At 38.3% G+C, this 12,001-nt stretch overlaps 1 protein-coding gene across 1 annotated transcript in view; it reads right to left on the minus strand.

The window, feature by feature from the left end:
• Positions 1 to 12,001, minus strand: part of ATP1B3 (ATPase Na+/K+ transporting subunit beta 3) — a 34,665-nt gene that overhangs the window by 5,575 nt on the left and 17,089 nt on the right. The window contains exons 3-5 of the mRNA XM_043474224.1: positions 10,179 to 10,286; positions 4,352 to 4,536; positions 1,269 to 1,319 (exon numbers count right to left, since the gene is read on the minus strand). Coding sequence (XP_043330159.1) covers positions 1,269 to 1,319; positions 4,352 to 4,536; positions 10,179 to 10,286 — 344 coding nt within the window. The remainder of the gene's footprint in view (positions 1 to 1,268; positions 1,320 to 4,351; positions 4,537 to 10,178; positions 10,287 to 12,001) is intronic.

Raw genomic sequence — 12,001 nt, forward strand, 5'->3', positions numbered from 1 at the left:
ACATTTCCTAAATCTGTCACGTTTTCTTCCGTCTTAAGAGACGACAGCAGAGTAGAGGCTCACTGTACTTTTAGAAGGATCTGTATACCAAGAAAAACCGAGCTCAGATGCGGAATCTGGTTTTAAGTGAGATTCTGATTTTTTATCCAAGTTTCCTACTGAGCTGACTACAGCATAAGGAGATCCAGTGAGTTGCCTATGGACATACCTATGTATACATGAGAAGTATGTATGCACATGCATACTTCAACCCAGATGAGAAAGCACAAAAATTCCTGGCTTTTTATACTACTCTCAACAATGAATACATACTCAAAATACATCAATAAGGATACTCTAAAGCAGGAGTTCTCAAAGTATGGGTCCTAGACCAGCAGCATCACCAACAGCTGGAAACTTAGTTAGAAATGCAAACTTTGGGGTCTCACCCCAGACCTACTGAGTCAGAACCTGCAGAACTGGGACCCAAAAGATCTTCCAAGTGGTTCTGAGGCATGATCAGATTTGAGAACCACAAGCAAGTTTCTGCCCAAACAAGAAATTCACTCATGATTAAAAGGGATTACAGTTTTCTCTGGCAAACAACTTCAGAAGTGATTTCAATGTAACATTTCAATCAAGACACTTCTGTCATTATTAACTGGAGGTGGAATGCTAATATTTTACACAGTAACAAAATTAAATTTAGAACTTAACAGTTTCTCCTGAAAACTCTTACCCATCATTTACATATTTGTCTTAGTTGCACTTTGCAGCATGGAGAGAAAACAAAGAAATTATGAAATGAATATAGCACAGCACTCTGGAAAAAATAAAGTAGGGATAAGAGAGCAAAATAATGCCTCTACCTTAAGGAAAAGATATCATAATTCATTAAATCTCAGATGCCACTGATGTACACCAATTTATGTACTATTAAGAGAGAAAAAATTTTATACACTATTAAGACTCTATCAATTATAAGGCCAGCCTCAATTTCAGTGTTATTCAGGTAGAAAAAAGAAATTGATTATTAAAATCAATGAAATATGGTACATGTAAATATAAAGGGAAAGAGTGTGATATTAAGTGCACACAGAAAATAAGTCTTTTCGCATTATCATTAGCAAACAGAAGGTTGGAGGAGTTTATTCTAAGAATGGCACTACAGTCGACTTTAAAATATGACAGGGAAGGGAAAAAAAATGACTAAATTCATTAGACTTTTAAAGTATTTTTAAGATACACTAGAACTTCAACAGAAATTTAGTTATTTTCTGAATACTAACCTTTGCAATACAGTCTATCCTTGGTTGTCCTTGAGGCTTTAATCCAATTATCTAAGGTAAAGAAACATTGATTAATTGAAACATCACAACAGTGTACAACAGAACCACCTCCTCTGTTGCTGAGGACAAGGGATGGGAGCGTTGAGATGAACATTCTCTCTCTTTAGTTGACAACTCATGTCCGACTCTTGCGACCCCATGACCTGTAGCCTGCCACGCTCCTCTGTCCATGGGATTCTCCAGGCAAGAATACTAGAGTGAGTTGCCATTTCTTTCTCCAGGGGATCTTCCCAACCCAGGAATCAACTCAGGTCTCCTGCACTGCAGGCAGATTCTTTACCAACTGAGCTATAAGGGAAGCCACTGCCTTAAAACCTTTTACATTTGCCTTTTGAATAGAATAGACTTTTCAATATAATAATTTTACCAATTATCTATCTCATTATAGTACTGGGGCAATTTAGAAAATTAAGTCAGTTATCAAAAAATTGACCGAAACACAGTATTGTACTTTGCTCCCCTTAAAATAATAGAAATCTTTACATATCATTATTTATATAAAGACATCATTAACGCAAATAAGCACTGCAAAGGCATAATACAAGGAGTAACTGTTCTGGGGAGGGAGATGGAAGGGGGGGGATCAGGATGGGGAACACATGTAAATCCATGGCTGATTCATGTCAATGTATGGCAAAAACCACTACAATATTGTAAAGTAATTAGCCTCCAACTAATAAAAATAAATAAAAAAGAAAAAAAAAAAGAAGTAACTGTTCTTCATGAAAATATGTTAGGTCACCACCTGACCATGTTTCCATAAGGCTTCTACAGAACCCTACTGTATTTTAGATCTATAAAACACATACATTGAATGAATCACATTTTAAAGATGGGACCATTCAGCTCTATGTAATGAAGCTACTTTCATGTATGTAGTTGATATAACTAACTGTGTGAATGATATTTATCCATGTATTTTGTGAGGATTTTTGACATTTTGAATTTATATGCATTTTAGTTTATAATTTATATGCATTTTAATGTGAATGCCTTAAAATATAAGTACTCTCCCCCAAAGAAAAGTAGTGTCGCAGCCTAAATAATAATTTCAAGAGCATTAACTATCTGTGCCCTTGCAATGACTCTGGAACAAACTATAGTGGGATCTGATGCCCTGCCACACTCCTATGCAGCATCTAAGTACTGATTCCCATTTGCCTGATGATATCTTCCTATCAAGCCTGCCAACTTCCGCCTCTATCAGCAACTATAGTCTCAGACCCTCCTCATTCAGTGGACATACTGGCAAAGAAAATAAACTTGGAAGTTTGGCGCCATGGGAGAAGGTACCAGAGCTTCTTCTCTTGGTTTTCTGTTGGGAACAAGTGTTCCATTAATCTAGGTTTTGTGAGGAAACTCCTAGGAGGCAGCAATTACAAAAGGCATTCCTGTTAAAGAGAATAAATTCAATCCATCTTAAAAGCTGGATCACCTATTTCACATTACCGTTTGCCCTTCCTATCCATGGGTTCCACACCTGTGGATTCAACCAATCACACACTAAAAACATTTGAGCAAAAAAGTTCCACAAAGTTCCAAAAAGCAACACTCAATTTCCTGTGTGTTGACAACTACTGTACACAGCATCTACACTGGATTAAATGTAAGTAATCGAGAGATGCTGTTAAGTACACAGGAGGATGTACACAGGTTATACACAAACGCTACACCACTTTATAAAAGGAACTTGCACAGTCCCAGATTTTGGTGTCCTCAGTAGTTCTAGAATCAAGTCTCCACAGATACTCCACTTTAAAGATAGGACCAATCAGTCCCTTTAGTCAACTATGTATGACTATGAGGACCATTTCTTGTGTGGACTATGAAAACTCATTTCTACTTTATTTATTTAACAGTATGTGGTATGTATGAGCTCCCTACCATTTCTAGGGAAAGTAGGGGTCCCCTTCAAATAGCTGTTCACATTGTTCCCACTTCCCTGCCCACCTACCTTGCCGTTGGTTTCACCTCCACTTTAACCTTAATTCTTAAGTCTAGCTAAAACATTTATTGAGTGCCTACCATGTGTCAGGCAATGTTTCAGAAGGATCTCTAGAGTGCTAAGGGATAATCAGAGAACTGTCATCGTCCACAGAGGAAAGGGAAGGACAGACCGGAGGGAAGACAGCTGGACACCTAAGCATCTAGCTGGCCCTCCCTAAGGGAAACTCCTCATCTAGGAGCGCCAGCTTCAGAAGACTCCAGTTTCAGCTTTATTAGGGATGCTGACTTCAGTGATGTGTATACTCAAGAACTCGAGAGGTCTGCACCTGTTCAGGAACCTGCCTATTCTCTGAATAAATGTACCAGGAATGATTTCACTCTTCAGGAGAGACCATGCAGGCCTCAACAGGTTACCTGGACTGGAACACAACTCTGCAGTACATTTAGACAGTAGCAAGGCACAGGGTTAGGCAATCACTTCATTATGCAAGGAAAACACCTTCCTTTTGCACAATGACCCCAAGACACTATTACTTAGACATAGAGAATATTATTAGCTTCTTGGTTTGCTGGTGCTTATACAATTCAGGCACCTCTTCTGGACAACATAGCAAAATGCTGGCTGCACTCATTTTAATACAATTTTATCTGTATTTTTATTATTAATTACATAGACGTATACTATAAAGCTATTCAGAGAAAGCTAAATGAGCCAAAAGTTTACAGATCTGCCAAGGGATTTTAAATTACATTACTGCCCAGATGCGAAGAGGAGCACAGCACATTAATACAACCGTGCTGTGGCCATGACCCCCAGAATACCTGATGCCCGAAGCCCTGATCTACGCTTAAGTGTGTGTGTGTAGCTAGCTCCAAAAGAGAAAAGCTGAAGTTGTGTTACTCCCTAATTTATGACTAACTTATGAACCCACTGTGGTTTTTTTCTGTACTGGTTTTCAAAAGGACAAATCACGGCTAGCCTTATAAGCTACCACCAAATCAAACAGCACTGAATAAACAGTTGTCAGCTTAATAGGAAATTAGAAAAAAGCGGCAGCAACAAATTTTGTACATACTCTGTTCATTTTCACAAGAATACAAGGCCTTCCTTCTTGGTAGCCAAACGTGGGATCATCCACACCACTGCATGCTTCAAGTAAGGCCAGAGGAAACTGACATGCTGTGTATTCTGGACCCTTCTGATCAAAAAAGGCTCCACTGGCACAATTTGTGAGATTCTTCTGTTCTTCTAAGCCATATGCTAAAAAGGAAATATGTATGTGTGAACAGATCAGTCAAAAAGGACCTTAAACACAACCAGAACTATATCACCCTTTGGACAATATTCTTCAAACACAAAACAACATGCCACATACCGGGAAATTTTAGGGAAAGAATGTTAAGTCTGTTCCTTTAACTTCTAACAACTATCCAGTGCTTTGCAGTTTATTTAATTTCAATACAAACTGGATGACAGACGGATCTCTTTTGTCACCATTAGGGGGCACCAGCCATGGCTACAACATTATCCGAATGCTTTCGATGCCCGAGAGGTAAAATGGTGAGGAAATAAAAAGGCATGGAAGCCGCCCTTATTTAGCTTATTTAGACATTGCTAAATAAAATCATAACCGAAGGGCCTAAAGATACACGGAGCTATATTCTATATTCAGCAACCCATATTCTAAACGGCCTGCAACAGAGCTGATCAGTAAAGGGGTCCATGTAAGGTAATGTTAGCTTACCAAATGATGTTTTCAGCAGAGGTGGAGGTAACGAGACAGATTCAAAGTGACAGGGGAGCAAAATGGTTACAACTTGGAGGTGGGGAAAAAGGAGAGGCAGACAACTCAGTATTTTCAAATGTGTGTTGTGCACTTGGCACGGTGTTAGACAAAAAAGTGGCACAGCAGTGAGCAGGTCTGCTGTGGTCCCTGCCCTGAATGAGCTTAGGCTACTGCAAGACACTCACTAATCAACAGTCAAGACATGGTGGCACAACGCCTCACAGTCAGTCAGTGCGTGGGTGTAACTGGTGCCAGAAAAAAGTCACCTAAAATGAATTCAACCAGAACAGGAACCAAAATTTCAAAGTAAACACATTTAGTTTTGTCATTGTTTAGTTGCTAAGTCAGGTCTGACTCTTTGCAACCCAATGGACTGTAGCCTACCAGGCACCTCTGTCTATGAGATTTTCCAAGCAAGAATATTAAGAGTGGGTTGCTATTTGCTTCTCCAGGGGAATCTTCCTGACCCAGGAATCAAACCTGCATCTCCTGCATTGGCAGGCAGATTCTTTACCACTGAGCCACCTGGGAAGCCCAGGTAGTTAATTTTATCTATTTATTAAAAATTTGTTTGTTCTGCCTGCTTGTCATGCTATGAGGCTTGAGGGATCTTAGCTCCCAGACCAGTGGCTGACCCTTTAAAAAAAAAAAAAAAAGTCAAAATTTTTGGTTTCTTCTTTTATTTACCAAAAATTAGGTAATTGGGGCCATGTACCAATTTAAAAGCCAAGAATGACTCAGGTATTGGGGTAAGGGGGAATGGGGTAAACTTTTACAACAGAATACAGAGCCACTGACATTTATCACTCCTTTTTTTATTTTTCTGGCACAATTCTGCAGAAAATATTCAAGGCCTACACAAGTAGCCCCCAAGGGCCTCTCCTGTATATACTCTCTTGGTACAGTTCATCAGGGATCATTTTTGTATGATGCCAACTTCCACTTCTACACAAAACCTAGGTAAGTGCAAGGAGTTGGATGATAAATGGTCAGCATATGAAAACGTCCCTGTGCGGGGCCTGATGGGAACACAGAAAGGCCACCTTCTCAGAGAGCAACCAGAGAACCCCACGTTTTCCAGGAAAGCCTAAAGGAAGACACAGAGGTGTAGGTAAACAGCGGGGGAAAGACCTGAGAGGGATCATCTGAACTAGATAAATGTTACGTTCTAATTAGTATTTATAGGAGAAAAACCCCAGATAAGATAATGTATCCTTTTAACAGGAGACTCTATCTTCTAAAGATGAGAAAGGCATCCCTAAGAAAAACAATGACAATTCAAAGTTTAAAAAAAGGGAAGGGGGGGGTGATGAACATTAAAGATCTGAAAGTAACCCCCCAGTATAATAAAATAAGAATACAAAACGAGAGAAAACAAGAGAGCAAATACCCAACAACTAACAGAAGAGTTCTAGAAAGAGGACCAGAAAAGTGAGGTGAGGAAAATTTCAAGGAACAATAGTTTCCTCAACTGGAGGACCCAAGTCTTTATTCTGAAAGACCCCATCAAGTTCTCAGCAAAATGACATTATAGAGACTGACACCAATACAAAATTTTAGAACTGAAGGAAATATAATTAAACACAGAAACAAAAAACAAACACTGCTGAACAGAAAAATGTAGACACAAAAGAACTATTGATAAAATTCTATACTGAGTTAAACTATGAACAATACAAGCAAAATGAGGTTATTTTCAGAAATGAAAGGACTAAAAACTTAAATTCCATGTATCCTTAAAATTTTTTAACTGAAATATAAGTTGAGATGTAATCCACATATAACGTTAGTTTCAGGTGTACAACACAATGAATGCTTAAATTATTTGTATACATTGTGAAATGATCACCATGGTAAATCTAGTTAATATCTTGTTCTCACATACAGTTACAAATTCTTTTTCTTGCGATGAGGACTTCTAAGATCTATTCTGTTGGCAACTTCCAAATATGCAATACGGTATTGCTAACAGCAGTCACTATGCCGTCCGTATATTATATCCCCAGGGCTTATTCATGTATAGCTAGAAGACTGTACCTTCTGACCATCTTTCATTTCTCCTCCACCTCCTGCTGCCCCTGGCGACCACATCTTTTCTGGATCTGAGTTTGGTTTTCTTGTTTGTTCTGTTTCTTATATTCCACACATAAGTGAGATCATTTGGTGTCTGTCTCTGTTTGACTTATTTCATGTAGTATCACGTCCTCAAGGTCCACCCATGTTGTTGCAAATAGCAAGATTTCATTCTTTTTTATGGCTAACTAGTACAGTGGTATATATACCATGGAACAGTATTCATGTATCTCTTCTTACAAAGTTATTTGAGAACATATGCCACCAAAACTAGACAGTAAATAAAGAATAACAAAGCAGGAGCCAAGAAACAGTGAATCCAATTCAAAAGTGATCAAATGAAGTCCCGAAATGATAGCTGGGTGGTAGATGCCTGAACAGAAACCAGTGCAGACTGCAGCAATGGGAAAGACTTAGGAAGGAGTTTTGCAGCAAAAAGGACTTAAGAGAATACCTCATTTGACAATATACAAATATAAGTTAGACAAGAGTCTCTAGAGATGGTAGACTGTAATGTAAAGACAAGTATAAAAAGCCAACCAATAATGAAAATAACTTAGTAGTTCAATTACTTTTGAATTGAGAACAGGGGGACGTCTGAGGCATGTGAGCAAAATCCTCATCTAACATAAAAGGAAGTAAAGACAGTGTATAAAAGTGGTAAATCAAGAACTAGCAGGAATATAAAACTTTTAAAGATAAGAAGGGGACTTCCTTGGTGGTCCAGAAGTTAAGAACCCAGCTTGCAGCGCAGGGGGCACGGCTTTGATCCCTGGTTGGGGAACTACGATCCCACGTGCTGTGGAACAACTAAGCCTGTGTGCACAATTAAAACCCAATGCAGCCAAACAAATAAAATTTAAATTAAAAAAATAAGAAAAATTTTGTAAGAAAAAGTTCAAAAGCATTAAGTTATTTCCTGTTGAAAATATATCCAGAATCAGATAATTTTTCACAGTCTCCAATGCTCCAATTCCAAGCCATGATCTCCAACTCACGTGGGTGACTGCAATGGGCTTTTGACTAGCCTCCTTGGTTCCTCACCTAGAATCTAGTCTCAAAATACAGCCTGAGTGATCCTGAGTGTATGAGATGTTATTTTCTGCATAAGAACTTCCATCTTGTTCGCTGTGAAAGTCAAAGAACTGAACGACAGCCTCCAAGGCCTCCCTGACCTCAACCCCCTAGTACATTCTCCCCACTTACTCCATCCAGCCCCTCTGGCTTCCCTGACGAACTTTTAACACACTGGACCTTGTAAGCCTCAGGGCCTTCCCACCTACTGCTAGTTACATGGCTAGTTCCCTCATTCTCAGAGTTTTCCTCAAACATTCCCCTTTCAGTGAGGCCTTCCCAGGCCACTCTGTTTAAAATTGTGATTCTCTTAACTCTATTTCCTTTCTTTGCCTTATTTTCCCTCACAGCACTTATTACTTTCTAACATACCACTAGGTCATAAAAACTCCAGAACTCAGAAAATTTTCATTTGTTCACTGATGGAAATTAGAGTGCTTAACATACACACAAAAAGCACCTTCTCTGCTGAATAAAGCATCAAACAGGACTGCAGCTAGAACGGAGTAGGGCAGGGAACTACTGTCCTAATTATAGGGCTTTCTTTACTATTTGTTTTTTAAACCATGAATTATGCTTTCACAAAACATCTCTATTTAAATAATAAGTATATATTTAACTATCAAAGAAAAGAGATTTAGGAAGGTAGCTATTAGAAGGTACAGGATTCAAAAGGTTTTTAAGATGGGAGCTGAGGATTTTTGCATGTTGACTGAAGGAATCCAACAGAGAAGCTAAATGTATACGAGCAAGATCAGTAATTAGCACAATGTTTCTGAGGCAGCGAGAGTGGACAGGTGGACAGAGAGAAGAGGAAGGGCAGCTTCCCTTGCCAGAGCAAGAGGAATATCACAGCTGCAGGAACCTGGCGAGTCTCCTCTTGAGTATTTCTATTTTCTCTTGAATCAGGAAACCAGATTATATGAAGAAAGTGCGTTAAAGGGTTGGGGAGGTAAGGAGCTAGTTTTGAGTAGAGGTTGGAAATAATCCCTTCAGAGAATTTCAGCAGGTCTTCCAGGCAGTAGACTGGGGCCATTTGAGGGAGGTGATCAAGTATTCACAGTGTTACTTAGTTCTCAGAGGGCAGGCTGGAAGGAAGGGCTCCATCTAGGAATTACACGGCTTCTTCGACTTGCAAATGGACTAAGAGGCAAAGGATTTTAGAGTACTAGCTTCTATAACATTGAAATGAAAAACTATGGGACTGATAAGCTTGACCAGCAGAGAAGCTGAGAGTGGAGAGGTTGGAATAAAATAAAAGGGGTTGGTGAACTGGAAGTCCCAAAAGGCAGACAAATAGGGCAAGTTACACCAGCAAAGGAGAAGGTGATACAGGGAGCTTCATCAGTAATCTTGGCAATGGGGTCCTACACCTTCTAAGGAGCAACCACAGGGGAGAGTGGCTGAGGAAGAGCTGCCTATTCATTCAAATGCTAATACCACAGAGTTCGTGGAAAGCAAAATGCAGAGAAAACTGGGCTATTCGAAAGCTTTACAAATTAGTCGCTTCGAAAAACTCACAACTGGTAAGACTTCTTTTAGTGATAAAACACCATTCCTTGTCCTCACACAAGCACTACTTTGGCTCCAAAGACCCAAATACTTAAGAGACAAGATTTATAATATAGTTTTGCTCTTTGGTCAAATGCTATTTGATTTAATGCAGGTATAAATGTTATGCCTCAATGGACTTACTCATGTACTTTTTATATAAGGTAGATTTAAAAAATAAATAAATAAAATCAACTACCCATTAGGTTTAGACCTCCATGCTTTCCAGAAGTTAGAATATAAAATAATCATAAATTCCTCATGAATAATCATAAATTCTCCTTCCCAGTCCTCTCTTTAGCAGAGAGAGAGATAAAGGCAGAACTCTAAGAACAATGTTTTTTAAAGTAATCATAATTTGGTACTAGTTTCTGTAACAACTAAAATCTTTTACCTTACTCTAAAAAATCATACTTACGCTTTAGAAATTTCTTAAGGTCATCAATGTACCCTTGATAGGATTCTGAATCAGACAGGCTGAATGAAAAATCCAACGCAGACACTGGTTTTGGAAAAACCATAAGTCCTAAAGAGATAAGAGAAAACGGGGGAAATTAACTGTAGCAAATTCCCTTCTCTCTTTCCTTCTCCTTACACTCTTATCTCTAAAAAGGAAGGTCTTAATAAATTATGTGGACATTGTGTTCACAGGTAGATTGAGAGAACCACCAGGAACTCCCCACTTATGTCTGACTACAAAAAGACATCTAAAAGGAAAGAATCCCAAAGTCTTCAATGTCACTTCAGCCAATGCCAATTAGAAACCACCTCTGAATCTTAGAACTGCTCTGGTCCTTAGTGAAAAGACACAAGTTTTACTTTGTACTTTCTACATTCATTTTCTATTCAGTGTTTTTAGGGTTTGCCAATTTGTCATTAATATGGAGAAAATTTTAGCAAATCGAAGTCTAAGCACTTTTGTCACTGAAATCACAGCTCTATGGAAACATTCATAAAGAAAGCGAACCTTATTCAACGAAAGAGGACTATACAATTTAAAATCTATAGTTCAATATTCTTCTTTCAATAATAAACACTGCTCTGTAACTAAAATGTAGTTCTCTCATACTGAATTGGCATATAACCACCAACAATTTCGTATCAGCAATCAACAACTGTGTCTCTAGAATATGTCTGCATGAGTTTATTAACAGAAAATGTAAGCATGTTTATCTGCAACAAACACAATCAGGCTTCCAACTTTAAGCTTGCCTCGATCTAAAAGCATTAGATCTACTTTAAGTCTTTCACAAAAGGCTTAAAATAAAAAAATCCTAAACTTTTCACTAGTCACTCAACATTCCCCATACATCAGTTACTATACATAAAAGTCTTATGTTAAATCTGAAGATAAACAAAAACCAAGGCTATTTTAGTTTTCATTAAAATTTCTCAGACATCTAATTCATATTAGATCAAATCTATGTCTTTCAAATCCTAAATGTTTGCCTGCGTTGATTTGCAAGGCTCTTGAGTTAAACTCAATCTGATGCTAGCCAATGATGATGAAACAATCAATGTTTCAAAAAGGCAGAGCAAGTCTTATTCCATATGTACACAAAAAAGTTCCAATTAGACTGTGCATTCAGTTACTACTTCAACATATCAGATCACTTGGATTTAGATGATCACAACTTTAGCTTCTCTTTGGGAGCTAACTACGCACACTTAAACATAAATCAGGGCTTCAGGGATCAGGTATTCTGGGGGTTATGCCTACAGCCGGAAGCCTGGTGTGCTGCAGTCCACAGGGTCGCAAAGAGCAGGACACAACTTAACGACTGAACAACAACACACCCACAGCATGGTTGTATTAACGTGCTGCACTTATCTTTGCATCCTGTGAGGTAACATAATTTAAAATCCCATGGCAAAACTATAAACCTCTGATTCATTTCACGTTTTCTGAATATTTAAGGAACTCAGTTTAAAACTATATACTTAAACGTATACTGAACACACTTTACTGCTTATATTATTCATGCAACTATAAATGGTTCAATATTTCTGAAATATATCAGCTTATGATCAATAGTAAGGCAGCAAAAGAAATAATTATCTTAGAATTCATGTAGGGAGAAAGAAAACAGGGCTACAATGAGAGATGAGGAAAAAAAAAATCAGCATAAAGCTGGTTCTAGATACATGGTCATAAAGACTAACGGAGTTGTTCATGATATTTTGATAAAAATCAGCTACAGACAAAGGAAAAAAGCTGTCAGAACAAACTGGTTGGGGAAA

Source organism: Cervus canadensis, chromosome 7, assembly GCF_019320065.1.
Source record: "Cervus canadensis isolate Bull #8, Minnesota chromosome 7, ASM1932006v1, whole genome shotgun sequence".
NCBI lineage: Eukaryota > Metazoa > Chordata > Mammalia > Artiodactyla > Cervidae > Cervus > Cervus canadensis.